Source organism: Frieseomelitta varia, unplaced genomic scaffold, assembly GCF_011392965.1.
Source record: "Frieseomelitta varia isolate USP_RPSP 00005682 unplaced genomic scaffold, Fvar_1.2 scaffold_189, whole genome shotgun sequence".
Taxonomy (NCBI): Eukaryota; Metazoa; Arthropoda; class Insecta; order Hymenoptera; family Apidae; genus Frieseomelitta; species Frieseomelitta varia.
In genome coordinates this window covers 288,842-304,883 of record NW_025109627.1, presented here as the reverse complement: position 1 = coordinate 304,883, position 16,042 = coordinate 288,842, and the positions used below count along the sequence as shown (strand labels likewise).

At 28.7% G+C, this 16,042-nt stretch overlaps 3 protein-coding genes across 5 annotated transcripts; 1 reads left to right on the top strand and 2 right to left on the bottom strand.

Annotated features, from left to right (window-relative positions):
* Positions 1–745: 745 nt before the first annotated feature.
* LOC122539042 (exportin-5) lies at positions 746–8,041 on the bottom strand. Of its 2 annotated transcripts, none has more exons than XM_043673632.1 (9): positions 7,919–8,041; positions 6,197–6,897; positions 5,798–6,106; positions 4,295–5,698; positions 3,932–4,192; positions 3,735–3,858; positions 3,316–3,649; positions 2,866–3,235; positions 746–2,777 (listed from the first exon to the last, which is right to left on the bottom strand). In XM_043673632.1, exons 2-9 carry the CDS (start codon positions 6,881–6,883, stop codon positions 2,616–2,618), a joined length of 3,651 nt encoding a protein of 1,216 aa, XP_043529567.1. In that variant the 5' UTR covers positions 6,884–6,897; positions 7,919–8,041; the 3' UTR covers positions 746–2,615. The 2 variants fall into 2 exon arrangements, with proteins under 2 accessions (XP_043529567.1, XP_043529566.1); XM_043673631.1 differs by lacking the exon at positions 7,919–8,041 and adding an exon at positions 7,564–7,808.
* Positions 8,030–9,638, top strand: LOC122539046 (nucleoporin Nup37). Its single transcript, XM_043673639.1, has 4 exons — positions 8,030–8,201; positions 8,582–8,779; positions 8,872–9,236; positions 9,321–9,638. The coding sequence occupies exons 1-4, from the start codon at positions 8,052–8,054 to the stop codon at positions 9,571–9,573; spliced, it is 966 nt and encodes a 321-aa protein (XP_043529574.1). The 5' UTR covers positions 8,030–8,051; the 3' UTR covers positions 9,574–9,638.
* A 141-nt stretch (positions 9,639–9,779) lies between these two features.
* On the bottom strand, positions 9,780–15,410 carry LOC122539041 (gem-associated protein 5). 2 transcript variants are annotated; one of them, XM_043673629.1, is made up of 16 exons: positions 15,251–15,410; positions 14,680–14,997; positions 14,250–14,608; positions 13,841–14,164; positions 13,510–13,765; positions 13,165–13,393; positions 12,991–13,075; positions 12,567–12,927; positions 12,174–12,477; positions 11,866–12,102; positions 11,637–11,784; positions 11,301–11,558; positions 11,005–11,215; positions 10,639–10,845; positions 10,131–10,569; positions 9,780–10,050 (listed from the first exon to the last, which is right to left on the bottom strand). In XM_043673629.1, exons 2-16 carry the CDS (start codon positions 14,986–14,988, stop codon positions 9,821–9,823), a joined length of 3,957 nt encoding a protein of 1,318 aa, XP_043529564.1. In that variant the 5' UTR covers positions 14,989–14,997; positions 15,251–15,410; the 3' UTR covers positions 9,780–9,820. The 2 variants fall into 2 exon arrangements, with proteins under 2 accessions (XP_043529564.1, XP_043529565.1); XM_043673630.1 differs by lacking the exon at positions 15,251–15,410 and adding an exon at positions 15,217–15,237.
* Between the last annotated feature and the right edge of the window lie 632 nt (positions 15,411–16,042).

Below are 16,042 nucleotides of genomic sequence, written 5' to 3'. Positions count from 1 at the left end.
GAGACAAATATAGTACGCATCTTCATTGTTTATATGTTGAATGAACGAACGAACGATGCGAATGAGCGAATGAACGTTATATAAAGTGACCGAGTTTGGTCGTTATCAAAAGTTCCTAGTATAAAATGTGCGACTTATTATTGTTAGATAACTACTAGTTATCTCATGTGTAAAAAGCTTACTAATATTTCCTTTTATTAACTTTTTGAGATTACGCGATTTTCTTTCGTAACATGAATAACAAATCAGAACTATTTATATTTAAACATGAAAGTATATAAAATTATTTATGAAATATGAATATTATATTGAAGTATCTTAAGAATCTCAAAACGTTTTTTCTTATTTGTCCATTTTGAACATTATGATAAAGCTTCTTTTAACTACAAACACTCATTCAGTATATATTATATCTCGTTAATTTTTCGCACGATGAATAGTATATTCTAAAAAAAACCTGTTTTAAGGTTGCTGCAATTTTTGAAAACTCAATGATTCCATGCAAAATTTGCATTCTGTTTTAGTTGAAGTTACAATAGAAATTAATTCATTGGTATCTCTTGTCGTAACATTATTTCAGGATTTACTGCATGGACTACTGCATCAATAATAAAATCATATTTTACAAATTACCATTCCGTCATTCTTTAATCTAATATTCTACTTTATTTTCTTTCTGCCTCTTTTTTTTTCTTTCTTTTTTTGAATGTCGGTGAAAAGGTATATAAAACCATATATATAAAAATAGCGAAATATTTTCGGCATTTTACTGCAGTTGTACTTCAGATAATTTTTAGAAGTTCGATACATGAAGCCCTTTTAATGTCCTATTTTTGTAGGCGCATACATACATATGTATAAAAATTACAAAATGTCTCTTGGACTTTGACATTGTCTTATTCGTACTTATATCGAAACGTATTAACAGACTTTGCAATCTTCAGGAGAGTATAATTATAAATATAAGCAAATTAATGGAGTATTGATAGGCAAAGTATATTAATTTCATTATGTGCGTACTATCGCGTATATTGAAGAAAAATTGTTGAACTCTAACGCGATAACTAGTTTAACTAGTAATAAAATTTGAAATTTATTAAAAAGTTATACTCTATTTATACTAATTTCGATAGCTTTTGTTGGAAAATATAGTTCTTTAGGAATTTTATTTTATAACACATATGATGTTAATACGATAGGCAAATTGACCGTATTTAACAAGATATAATTTAATGTTAAATTCAACAAAAGACACCAGTGTGATTTAAAATTTTTCTATGCTTAGTATTATAAATTTCTTAAATAGCACAGTCTCTATCGCGATAGTACTTCATTTTTTAACAATTTCCGCCATATTACTTCTGAATCCGTGATATGATTGTCGCGTATTAAATAATCATTAATATCTACAATTTTATATAAAGTATTGTCGCTACTTTTGATGAATAATGGCAATCATGTAAGGTACTAATCCAGTTTTATGCGATAGTTACAGTGCTGCGTTATTCACAATAATAAAATAAAATTAATTAAAATAATTAAAAAGTAACAAGAAAATGAAACTATTACATATTCGATTTACATACAGTCATCTGAAATGCTGCATTTTTGTCAATTTCAAATGATAAATAAAAGTTGCATTTAATGGCGGTAACATGACTCGAACAGATCTTAAATGAGGCTTATTTTATATGTATATGCTTTTAAAATGCCCAAATAAAATTTTGGCATTATTCATGTGAAACATACATTATAAAACAGCGCTTTTAAAAAGTGCTGAAAAACGTACACGTTTTTCTCTTGATTAAAAATAACTGTAATCAATTCGAATACAAATTTTTGTACCAAATCGTAAAATTGTTTTATATAAATCAACAATCTTTGTATTATACATTAGCGAAATGTTGTTTACAAAAATTGTATTACACATTGCGCGATCGTGGAAAACCATGTTTTACATTAATACAAAAAATTTTATGTAAATCCAAAGAAATAGTAATAAATGCATAAGACTTAATATACAATTATTCGATAATCTATTTAGATTTGTTTATAATTTGCCTCGTCATACGTATTGCATGCTCTTCTTTAACGACAAATGTTTTATGTTACACGTGCATTACGCACAAAATATACACACATACATACACACAACATACGCGCGCGCACATCCTGGATAGTCGAAAAAACACGGATTTTTGTATATATTGAAATCCTGAGTCAAAAATAAGAGGATTTCATAAATAAAACCGGATACTATTATCTTTTTTTATTTTTTCGCTTATTTCTTTACAAATTATTTATAATCGTTGTTGAACACGCGCGTAAGCGTATTTTGTTTTAATTTTATTTATTATTCAGTACATAAGTAAAATAGTTAAGTGTAACTTCAATCGCCAGACTGTGTATGGTATATACGCGTTCAACTTTATGAATAATTTAAAAATCTATTTGAAACAATTTGTATTCTATGAAGTCCTCTTATTTTAATTACATGATTCCTTTATGTATATAGCTCAATCTTTTTTGATAGGAAATCGTTTTCACGATGATTTATTACTATTTATTAATTTAGACCACATGCATGCAGTATGGTCATCTAAATAGAGTTTCTGCTACGTAGGTCCTGCAAATAAAGCTGTAAACCCGCTATCAGTCGAATTCTCGGATACCTCATCTACACGTACTGCTTGTTGTTTACCGAATATTTCTATACGTGGTAAATTGTCTATTTTAATTTCCTTACGAAACAACTGACTAACACTTCGACCAATGAGCTGTAACAAATATTACATAATAAAAATGTAAACTATATCCTGTGTATTCTTCAATATAACATTTTTATTTTCAACATGTAAATCTTACCTGATTTGTAATTTTCTTAAAGAGGTCTTTCTTTCCTTTTTCAACTTTATTTCCTTTAGTACTAACCACAGCCATCTTTTCATCGAAACGTTGTAAATCCGTAGGATTTACACCCGGAATTTGCTGCATCACTTCAATAATATTGGGAAATTTAGGTCGTAGACATTCATAGACTTGTGCACCCAAAGTTATAAGTGAACCTTGATTTGCTTCGTGTTGTCCATGAAGCTGTAAACCTTGAAGAATAGCTACCATAATATGAGCAGCCATAGCAGGCGTTAAACTGCCATCAGCTGCCAACGCCCGTACAACTGGTCCAGTTAACATTGTGGCCTTCAAACTTGCATTTGAATCGTTCCAAGCTAAAGCTCTAGTTGTAACAAAATATTTAATTTAATTAAACATTTAAATTAATTCTACTATGGAATATCAAATAAAACATTAGATTACCCTAAAACACATAGAACGACGCTATGGCACGTAGATGGATGACGAAGAACAACAGTTCCCAATTCACTAACAACTTCAGCGACTATACTATTTCCTCGTGACGAAGGAGCATCGATAGCCATACCGCCGCTATCTTGTTCTATAATATCAGGAGTCGCATCACTAGCAGCACCACCGATAAGAGCTACTTTCAATACGTCTACAAAGTCTCTTGTCAAATTTCTATTTAACATATCAGCAATAACTTCTTGTGTATCCGTATTTTCTTCGTCCAAACCACCAGATTCATAGAGGTGTGCAATGTACTGCCATTTCGCACTTAACCTTTGGCACACTGTAAAAATATGATACAATAAATGCATCTGAATGAAAAATAAATAATAAATAATAAATCAATAAAACGATAAAAAAGATCGCACTATGCGTAGAAACATGAGCCAGTACAGGTACAAGAACACTTTCATAAAATGCAGGTGGACAAGAATATATGAATGGTTTCATAAAAACACGTATAATTGGTCGCAACCTATAATCTGGAATCATCTGAAAGAAACATATACGTACATTAAAATACCAGAGAAAAAAATATTACTAGTTATAACAAGAAAAAAATTACCTCCATATTAGAAAAAACTGAGTTAATGAGCGCTGGTGCTAAACCAGGTAACTGGTAAAAATCTCTTCCAATCATATGACATCCGCTACCTAACATATGGTAGCATAAGTCATGAATGGTACTTAGAAACGACTGCATTCGAATTAAAGCTGTAAACGAAGACTGATCAGGTTCAGAAGCTCGTTCATTGTCATTTGTTGTATTTAAACCTAACAGATTTGCTTTCTCTGCTTCCAATAATTCGTGAGCATTTTTATATCCCTGATAAAAATATACAAATAATAATATATAAAATTTTATGAAATTATTATATAATAAAATTATATAAAATAAACGAAAGATCTAATTATTAGTAGCTATTACCTCTGACAAAGCTGCTAAAGCAGTAGGTGTGAATAGAGCGTTCATTGTTCTGAGCAATGCAAAAAGTGTTGGCAGTATAGGAATTACATGTGGTGTAGCAGGATTTCTATACACTGGATTCCCACTTTCGCTAAGCGCAGCTACAAAGCTGCCTCTTGCAGCGCGATCAGGATCATCGGGAATAGAGCAGCGTTTTACAACACACAATATTGTAGAGATACATATCATTAAGTCGCTTCGACTTTGACCTGCCGGATCTTCCGTAATATTCTCAACTGGTGCTCGGTCTAAACCTACGAATCTTATTAATTCGAGTGGTCCTTTAAACGACTCTGATCCAAGCGCGATAAACTTCGCTGATGCATCACCGATTATTTCTGCGACAAATCTGGTTTGCCTTTCATAATCACAAAAGTGATTTGATATTAATAACAATGCTTCATAAAGTAATGTAGTTTCCATCTTAGATAAAGGACTAGGTTCTCTCGCTAAACCCTGCACCATTGTATGTATTTGCTCAAACACTGGTAGAAGTAGTAATGGATATTTCAGACTAATTTTAACCATAAGACTAGCCGCATGTCGTCTTACGTTCTTTGCTGCTCTAGATCGAGTACCTTTTGTTTCACCAGGAGCTTCAAATACCAGAGCAGCAAAGATTTTCTCTAGAACTCTAGGTAGGATAGCCACACCTGGCATAGCCATTGAACCAGTTGACATAGATAAGAACACAAAGAGAGCGCTGATGCAAGAAAGCAGCGCGGATAATAACCAAGGATCTTGGGGAGAGTAACCAAGACATAATTCCAACAATTGAAGGCCAGTTTGTACGCTTGGTCGTTCGTTAATCAATAGAATTCTTGATACAACAGAATCCAAGGCTTGTGCAAGAGCTTCCCATTCAAGATATTGTGGATCATTTTGGTCACTCTGATATCGAAGGTCCGCCATTCCTTTTGTTATTTTAGCTGTTAGCCACTGTTGTACGTAAGTAAATGTTATCAAAGGAGCTACCATTGTTACTTGTCGAAAACCTTCCAATAAATCAGTTCTGAATCGATGAAGGAAGACATTAAATTCTTCCATTGAATCATAATCTGCGAGACAATATGCGCTCATTCCATTAGCTTGTCTATCTTGTGGATAAGTCACTTTTATTAGTTTTGGCGCTGTATGTTCTACATATTTCGGTATATAAGTTAACAACAATGGATCTTGTTTTATCTGTTCATGTTTAAACAGCATTATCCAAATTACATTTGCCATATGGGTTAATGTCAAACTTGAATACATAGTAAATGTCAACACAGTATCTAAAAATATGTTAAAATGTGTTGGTCGAATGTTAGAACTGTCATCTTTACCCCAAAGAGTACACAGTTGAGTAGCCATTCCAGTTAACACCTAAATTAAAAATTAACATTTTTTATTCTTTGCATGTATATATATATATATATATATATATATATATATAGCTTTATGACGAATTGAAATATAATATACCTGTGTCAATTTTTTTAAGAACAAATAATGGTTCTCATGAAATTCATTTGTTCCAGTGACAGGTGATGCTGCAGTTGCTGCCGTATAAACATATCTCAAAGCATCTTCAGAAAACAAAATCATTAATTGCTTCCTATCCTCAGCTTTGCCTTTACGGTTTACAATTTGTAATAAACATTCAGCTGCTGAGCACTGAAATATTGGATCTCCCAATAGAAGACACAATATCTGCAATAATCTACCATCTTCCGCCATAATATGAGTAATTGAAACCCACTCCACAAAGCCAGTTAATGTGGACAGTACTACCTATACAATAATATGACATAATTTATTTATTGTACAATATAATTACAAAAATTAATTGTAAAGATACAAATAATTTCACAACAAATTTACCTGTACAACTTTGCTATGTGCCGCAGCTTCAGAGGTACAACCTAAAGTATTCTTCTTTTGAAATTCTGAAAAATGTTGTTCCATTAATCTTAAAAAAAAACTAAAAATTTCAGCCATGTTTGTATTAAGTGCTTGGTATATATCCTTTCTTCTTTGATTAGATTCTAATGTTTGTAAAAGTGCAACATCCTCCACAAGTCTTAGAAACACTAAAAGAACTAACTCAGTTTGACTTTCACCCCTTGTACATGCTTGACTAAGTTCAGCAAGTAATGTAGGCCATTGTTGTGGCCATTCCCTTTTTATCATTTCTACTACAACCCGAGAAAGCGCATCTTTAATATGAGCTTCTTCCTGTAACAATGGTTCTGTGCCTTCTTGAAGCAATTTCATTGCATTGTCTTTTATAAATATTTTCTCTGTTTGAGATATTTGTGTCCATCTATATTTGATACAATGTTCCATAAGTTGTAATCCAAAATGCCGAACCACTGAACTTCTGTTTGGAGCTTTCTGAGCCAGATATAATCCACATTGTGCACATAAAGGAGACGATTCTTTGAATCGTTCACAAGCATTATATACTTCCAAACGTTGCTGTTGTGGAACATTTGGTGACATCATCACTTCCACTACTTGAGCAAGTTCTGCTGATATTTGGGCAACATTGCCCACCCCGAACTCCATTCCTATCTATTGCACTGCAATTGAAAATGACAATTTTTTGTAAATTTTTTTATTAAATTTTAAATGTAACAAAAGAAAAAAGAACAAATTTTTGTAATTTTATACTTCTTTTCAGTTTTTATCAACATGTACAATGATGATATTTTTATATAGTACAAATTGTAATATTCAAATATTTAAACTCTGAAACATATGTGTCAAATATATTGAACACTTTATCTACTTTAAATGATTAAATTTTTCCCATCATTTAAAGCACTTTTATAAATACAATATATCAAGATAAAAATAACATTAAATGTTAACGAAAAAATAATATCAATGTTAACGAATGTAATATTCGGAAACGAATTAAAAATTTTTGTCGAAATGCAAATGGGTAAAAGCGACGGTAATTGCGAGAAAAGAGCTAAAATAGCGCAGAGAACATTAAAATTTCATAAAATGACACTCGAAAAATTCAAATTCGGGAACGAAGCAAACAGAAATAAAAGTGATTCATAAAAGATATCAATGCCCTGTGCACACCAAAAAGATTTACAGGGATTCCGAAAAATTTGGAGAAAAATTAGGTGTTGAAAAATCGCATAATTACAATGCAAAAAAAGACATGAGGTGAAGCAGCTTGCAAAGTATGCGTAGCATGCCCTGGTAAGCATGCCTTGACAGAAGATACCTACCTTGTAACGCGATCGTAGATCGAGACGGATCGAAGATACACGTTTGGCAAAAGTTCTGTCAATACGGCTTGTCAATTCATATTTGATGATCGCTTATGGAGTCAAAAACTCGCGGCGTGTACAAGCGGTGATCTTATATTTAGTTCAAGAAGTTCGCTTCCCAAGGGATATGCGGCACGTTGAACGATTACATATAATATACGTAAAATAAGTACTGCCCTCTAGGTGGTTTAAATTCAACCTAACCTTACCTTATCGTGCGTGCATGTTTTTTGTTTATATGAATCACAATTATTTCGATTACATTATTATTTATTATAATAACATTGTAAAGATATCAATTAAGAAAATTTACCTTTCACATATATTAATCGAGACTCTCCTCGCTGCAACGTTTGAATCAAAACAACCTAAAGAATTTTATAGGTTATGCCGGTGATCTCTAACACGAGCTTGTCTGATATTGAGAGCGATAGTATAAATACACGATGGACGAAGCTTTAACCACACCATCTACATTTCAATTAAATTTTTCTAAACAAATATACTGCGTTGAATTATCTCCTTACGAATGGTCTCAGCATTTAATTTGTGTTGCTTTGGCCGAAGAAATTGTTATCGGCACTATTAAATTTCAGGTAAAGTCATTGAATTTCATCATATGTATGTATAGTCCCAGATATTGAATGTTCAGTTTATAAGTTTTATATGTATAATATATTTGATCGATATTTCATGAAAATTACATTTTGTGAAATAAAAACTAAAAAAGAAATATGATTTACAACATATCTTTCCATAGAATATAAAAATATACAAATGAGAAAAATGATATAGTGAAATTTCATTTGTAATTTTTCAAACACAAACTAATAAATGTTCACAGTACATAAAAATGTTAATTATGTTAATTAGTTGTGATATATAATAAGTTTTTAGGAAAAACTCTGTTTTTAAATAAATAATAATAGTTATTATTAATATAATAATATTATGATTATTATTATTGTATAATAAGGATGAAGATGAAGCAGTGGAAGATATTGCTTACAAACCCTTCAGAACATTTCGTCATGATACTAGACCACACACGATTGCTTGGAGTCCAGAAACCTCTTTGAGTGTTGTACCAAAAGTTTTGATGTTTTGTGTTGCTGGAGCAGATTTTAAAATAAGATTATATAGCAGTGACATGAATGAAAATACTGTGTGTGAAGTAAGATTAAAGAATTGTAATAACGTATTTAAATTATAACAAGTGCAATGTATTTTCATGTATCGATTTATTGATGTTTTTTTAAATATAAGATGGAAGGACACAAGGATTATATAAATTCAATTTGTTATGAAACTGAAGGTGAAATATTGGCTTCTGTGTCTGATGATCACACTTGTAAACTTTGGGCTATAAAAGAAGATGAGAAATGTATATCTACATTTTACTTAACATCTCCAGGAATGAGTGTACGTTTTCATCTTGAAAAATCTGGCAAGCTTCTTGTTGGTGAAAAAAATGGATTGATTCACATGTACGATGTACGAAGTCAGCAAGCAATTATGTCTTTAGATACGAATATTGTTCCCTTAATGTCAATTGACTGGGGACCCAATCCATTAAAAGTTGCAGCCATAGCAGCTGGAAAGTTAATTTTATGGGATATATCTAAACCTAGGTAATGCAATTAAAAAAGTAAATTTAAACATAAATCAATAATTAGAATATATTTTATGATTAATATTATGATTATTATTTTCAGTCCACCTCTAGAATCAAAACCTCTTCATATTGAAGGAGGTTTAATGGTGAAATTTTTTCCTGCCTATGAAAATTTTGTGGCAAGTGTAGGCAGACCAGATAATTTATTAAAAGTTACAAATATAAGATCTGAACAAGAAATAATTTGTGGCCAAGTTAAATTAATAGGTGGGATAACTTGTCATTATAAATTACCGTACGTTTGTGCAACGAGTGATAGAGAACTTCGGTTTTGGAAAATAACTTCGAATTAAGAAACAAAAATATTTTATTATAAAAAAATATCATCGTTATTTTATTAACAAAAAGATGATTTATAGCCAATTTTTATAAATAAAAATCATATTTCTCGAGATTTACATTTCATATAATATATTGTAATATTTTATGGATAATGATAAAAAAAATAAATAAGAAGTTAATTAAACAAAAATAATAAAGTAATAAACATTGTTAATTATCATTAATATCTAATGTTCATTAAAAAAAAATATGTAATATTTATGTAGTAGTATTTAGCCACGTGTCGGAAATACATTTAATAAACTTATTTTTAATAGTTTCATCATGCAATTTGCTGCATAATTCATTTGCTACACCGTACACCATAATAGGATCTGGAATATGACCCAAATCATTGAGAATCTCATCCTTCTGCATCTTTAATGTATTTAATGTTTCCATAAGAGATTCCACATCTTGATCAACGTTACTTTTATCTTGCGTTTTACCTAACAAAAATATTAATCTTTTTAATCTTTTATATTTATTAGTAATAATTTTTTATTTGTATAATAAGTTTGTAACTTACATTTTATAGAAGCTATTTTATTTTCCAATTTGTAAATTTCGTTTGTTACTGACCAATATTTCACTGTTTGTTTATTTAATGCATCTCCAAATACATGTTCGATCAAGTTCATACAATTTATTATATTATTATTATTAATAAATTCTTCATTTACATGGAACATAAACCAATTCAGAAGAGCATAACATAAATAAGCTCGTAAACTAGTTGATATAGAATAATCAGTTTTTGCATATATACTTGTTTTATCCATTGGACTTTTAATATCTAATATTATCATAGTTTCAATTAAAAGACTATGTAAATTTTCTAAACCTGTTCGATACCGTAGTTCATATTCAGTAATTGTATGTAATACTGTAACAATATGTTTTAATTTCTGTTCCTTTTCAAGAGAAGCTATTGCAAGTGCAATTTCATGACCAACTGTTAACCATAACTGAAATTAGAAATGATCCAATTATTTTCAATGTTTAAAAAATTAAGTATTTTAAATTACCAGTCTTACCATTTTCTCATTGTCTAAAATTTTACAAAATGTATTTTGATATAAATCATTGTAATAAGAACTACAATTTCCACAAATTGTTTCTAAGCTTTGTAACAGACCATAATTTGATTCTGCACCTATCCACCGTTGAATCCGAGCAAGACTTATATCTCCTTTAATATTTTTTTCAAGTTCTTCAAAAGTTAATATATGTATTTCTTGGTACTAAAAACAATCATTTTATTTAAAATAATAATTATATATATATATAATAACTAAACATACATATATATATAATAACTTAAATTACATATATATATAATAATTATATATATATAATAATAACTAAACATATTATATATATATAATAATAACTAAACATACCTTGAGATATGGAAACTTTTCTATTATATTTCGTGCAAAATCATACTCTGAATTTATTAAAGTTGTAATTATTGCTTGTTCAGCTAAAGATTTACTAAATATTTCATCATTGCATAAAAAAGCAATTTCAGCTGCTGTTATTAATGTGGCTGCATCTTTACGGCGAGCAAGATATTTTACAGTATCCAAAAATGCTCCTAATTTAGCATAACTGAAAATAAAATTATATATTACATAATTAAAAAGTTTAAATAAAAATATAATTTATATGTACATTATATTTTACAATAACTTACATGTATGCTGCTTGTTCAAAATTGCCTATATCTATACTATATTTTGCCCATTGTTTTAATATTTCTATTAGCACTGGATCATCAGATTCAAGTCTACATCTTGCAAGAACATATGCTTCTTTGTATAAATTTGAAGTCTGAAATACTTCTATAGCTTTATAGGTTTTATGTACACAAAGTAAATATGATACTGCTTTATATGGATTGCCTTCAGTTATTAATTGATATGCATATAGTTCGCACATATCTTTCCAAACTCTGCAATACATTATCACTAGATTATTTTTATAACCATTTTAATTACATTTTATAAAATGAATAAATAAAGTTATATACTTCATAGACAGACTAGCTGAAAGTGAAACAAGAAAGTCATTAAGACGTTTCTCTTTAGCAGCTTCCTCTAAATTTTGTTTAAGATTATCGCACCATATATCCATTTCTGTGATTAGATTATGACAATTTTTCTCAGTATGAGTATGTTCTATAGAATGATAAAAAATAAAGCAAATATAATATATCAATAAATCACTATAATATTTTATTTTAATAATAGAAAACTTACTTTCATTATTTAAATGTGATACAAAATATTCTTGTGTTGAAAATAATATTGGTATCATATGATAGGAAGTATCTGTCTGAATATCTTCCAGATCAAAATTTTCACTTTTCATACTTTTTATAATATTTATGAGAGACTTAAGTAAAAGTGGTTTTTGAGCTGTTGTGTTTATACATTTTGAAAAGTATGATCGTACGTTTTTATTTTTTACCTCTGTCATCATCATTGTCTTTGACTCTGAAAAAGTTGATGTTTGTTATTTATACTATAATAACAATATTAATATTATATTATCAATATCGTTATACTTTGTGTAGTTTTGGAAACATTTGAAGTAGAACATCCCGCAGTAGTATTAGTTTCTAATAAACTATTTTCAACAGAAGTATTAACAGTCCCACTTGTTTCATTTTGTTTTTCTTTTATTTTACGTAATTTTTGTAACATTTTACTTTGTGACGAATAGTTAGTAAGTTTCCATACTCGTATCGTGAAATCAACAGAACCTGTTATAATAAAATTAGGATCTAACGGGCTCCACATGCAACATAATACTGGACCATTGTGTTCTGAGTATATAGCTATTAATTCTTGTGTTTCAACATTCCATATCTAGAAAAAGAATATTCATGTATACTTATCTAAAAGATATTTGAAAATGATATTTAAATACTTATATATATGTATATATATATACATACTTGTGCAGATCCATCATAACTACCAGATATTAGCTGTCCACTTATATGTGGATTCCATGCTAAACAAACAACAGTTTTTATATGTCCAATTAAAGTAGCTACAATTTCATGCACTTTATAAATATCACACTTATCATTGTTAGTTGAATCTTCCATTTTTTTTAAATAGTCCATAAAATTAGATAAATCAAAAATAAGTATATTACATGATTCAAAACTAACAGCTAAGTAATTTTTTAATGGAGAAAATTTCAAGTCTGTTGCTGTACTCTCAGGATGCCAAGCTAAGCAATTCACCATTTCTGGAGAAAATTTGGAGCATCCACGTGTTTCCAATTTTTTATTAAGAAATAAAATTGTTCTAAAAACAAAAAAATCTTTTTTTATGAATATCATATAACATATAACATATTCAAAAACATACCCATTCTCAAGTCCTACTGCTAAGCAAGAAAAATCTGGTTTCCAAGAAAAGTCTGTACATTCTTTTTTCAATACAGATTTTGCCTCTAATTAAAAAAATATTATAATTTTATAGCAAATACAGTATAATAATAATATTGAAATCATTTATTAATTAGCAAATACAAAATGTTACCTTGAGTTTTAACTTTTTCTGAATCATAATACACAAGCTCTCCCTCTCCACAGGAATACAAAACAAATTTATTTTCTAAATTTGGACCCCAACCAATAGTACATATTATCCCTCTATGATATTGTCTATACAGTACAGGTGCTTTATTTGTGTTTATATGAAATAAACCAACTCGACCTTCATCAGTTCCGTAGGCCAATAAATTCTCTTTTTCAGGATGCCATGCTATCTATTAATTATGTTAACATAGTTATATTAAAACATTGATTTTTATAATCTAAAAACGTATAAAAAATAAACTTTATTTATAAATAAATCTTTTTGAAATTATTATACAATTCTTACAGCGCGGATTTTCCCTTTAATTCTTTGCCACAAAGTATATATATTAAAATTAGTAGCATGTGCTTCCGATAAATTCCATAATCGTAACATTGCATCTCCAGCACCAAATGCAATATATGAAGTCTCTGATGGGCAAGCAGCAATGCAATAAACATATCCACCTTGTGTAAATATATTATAATGTATTTCAACATTATTTTCTTCTATTCGACAACAAATAATTCTTCGATCTTGTGCCAAAGTCCAAATTGTATGTCTACAATTTATCAAAAATATTTCAGTTTACAATTGCTTCGTAATCAAATTTAATTATAAATTTATTAATAAGGACCTTCGTTTTATTGTCCAATCTTGCTCTGAAATATCTTGCAAATGTGGTTCATGTGCAATACAAAACAATCCCCTAGTGTGATGTGCATGTATTAGTTTGACAACAGGTTTGCCTTTTATTATTGTTGATAAATCCCAAGAAATTAATTCACCCCACAATGAACTTGTTAATAATAGTTTAGGTTCTATCCAATGAACTACACCCCAATTACCTACAGAAGTATTTATTCTACTTTTATGATTAATAGTACTAAAAGATGATAGAGGCAATGAAATTGTCATTTCATAACGTCCATCTCCGCCAGCTTTCCAAATGAAAATTGTCCTATGCATTGCAATTTTAAAACATATATACTAAAATTATAATTAAAAGCACATTTTAAATTTTTATTACATTTTTTTTTAATTACCTCTCTTTTCCTCCTGAAGCTAACAATAAATCTTTATTTGGATTTTCACTCAGAACATTATTCTCTGAGGGACACCATGATAAACTAACTATTTCAGTATCATGTCCTCTAAGTTTATAAACTATTTTTCCCCTATCTTGAAAATTAATAATATAAACTAAACCACTCTTTGTGCCTGCAGCTACAAGATGTGATTGATGGGGACAAGAAGAAATACAAGTAGGTATTGCTTTCCCTAATGAAATGGAGGAAATAGTATCAAAATAAGCATTCCATGATAATACATAACCATCAGACGTTGCTATATAGATAATATAAGCTTCTTTACGAGACCATTCTACGCTTACTGCTTGTTTAGTCTAAAATTAAAAAGTAGTTTAATTTACTCACTATAAATTTATGATATACATATATTAATACAAGTACTTACATTTTCTAAACAACAAGTATAAATATCATATAATGTGTCAGAATCCCATATTTTAATTATATTATCATCTCCTGTAGAAGCCATTAAATTAGGATTTACTTCTTTTAAATTAGGAGTAAATGCAAGACATGTCACCCTAGATTTGTGAGCATGTCTAATAATGAAGTAATGTAATATTTTATCAAGTTCATCAAATTTAGCAATAACAATCGAATTTCTAGCACCCCATGCTGTAATGCCAGTAGAAGAGCAAGCAAGGATATTATTTAAATACCAATTTGGAGATGGTGGTAAAGTTACTTGGTTCATTTTTACCACCTGAAATGTAATTGAAAGATAAAGAACATTGACTAAGATCAAATGTTTATTGTCTTAAGGTTATGCGGTTTTTATTTGACATTGACATTAAGTAGTTTCAAACAACTATAACATGTACTACAAGTACATATATATATATCTGTGTAAATGTACATTTTTTATAAATTATTTAATGTTTAGATCATATGAAATAAACTTATAACAAAATATTTTGTCGACTTTAACGAAATGTATGAAACACGTGTGTACTTACCTTAAAGGATATACTTTTTTATTAAATTTATGTCTTTTTAAATCAATATTTTATTTACGACCGTTAAATAATATTTCAAAAATCTATTAAAAGAATTACAATAATAAAAAAGTAATGAATATTCTATATCACCTAGCCTATCATAGTTTTATATATATGTATATAAACTATCGTATGGAATTATTAGTATAGATTTATTTACTGTCTGAACAATTGGCAATTAAACGATTAAAATAAATATTTTCATATATTTATGTTGGTCATGCAAAAATTTTATGAAAAAGGTTTATGAGAAAACGAAGGACATTTAGATAAGTATATCTAAAATTTTTATAAATATAACCTCAAACATAGACAATCATAATTGTATTTCTCTAAAAATATTTCTCTAAAATAGATAAATATTATCTGATATTCGTGAATTATAATCGTTAAAATAGAATCCAATTGCATTTTTGTATTTTATACTTAGAGATATAGAGAATAATTTAAAATATATTATAGTTCTGAATTAAAAAAATATGTACTAAATATATATATATATTTATATAAAATATTTGTATTGTTAAAATTTAAAAATGTCTATGAACTTCAAGATAGTAATAAAAGTTATTAAAATTTAATAACTCAAAATAGTGAATGAAGATATAACAAAATAAATACTTTTTAATACTTCTTATGTAAAAAATTTATTTTAAAAGCAAGTGACTCATCAAAAATTATAAACTATTATGTACAATATTTCGAATAATTTATTTTCGTTCTCGACATAAGATACGGTATATAGGACAA

Excerpts from the sequence above, each read along its gene's own strand:
- LOC122539042 (XM_043673632.1), bottom strand. The coding sequence starts at position 6,883 with ATGGAGTTCGGGGTGGGCAATGTTGCCCAAATATCAGCAGAACTTGCT. Across the intron at positions 4,193-4,294 it reads CTTTAGCAGCTTTGTCAGAG|GGATATAAAAATGCTCACGA; the intron begins GTAATAGCTACT and ends TATTTTTATCAG. Across the intron at positions 3,236-3,315 it reads GTCGTTCTATGTGTTTTAGG|AGCTTTAGCTTGGAACGATT; the intron begins GTAATCTAATGT and ends TGTTACAACTAG.
- LOC122539046 (XM_043673639.1), top strand. The coding sequence starts at position 8,052 with ATGGACGAAGCTTTAACCACACCATCTACATTTCAATTAAATTTTTCT. Across the intron at positions 8,202-8,581 it reads TCGGCACTATTAAATTTCAG|GATGAAGATGAAGCAGTGGA; the intron begins GTAAAGTCATTG and ends TTGTATAATAAG. Across the intron at positions 9,237-9,320 it reads TGGGATATATCTAAACCTAG|TCCACCTCTAGAATCAAAAC; the intron begins GTAATGCAATTA and ends TATTATTTTCAG.
- LOC122539041 (XM_043673629.1), bottom strand. The coding sequence starts at position 14,988 with ATGAACCAAGTAACTTTACCACCATCTCCAAATTGGTATTTAAATAAT. Across the intron at positions 12,928-12,990 it reads GCAGTAGGACTTGAGAATGG|AACAATTTTATTTCTTAATA; the intron begins GTATGTTTTTGA and ends TTTTGTTTTTAG. Across the intron at positions 12,478-12,566 it reads GTTATGATGGATCTGCACAA|ATATGGAATGTTGAAACACA; the intron begins GTATGTATATAT and ends TTCTTTTTCTAG.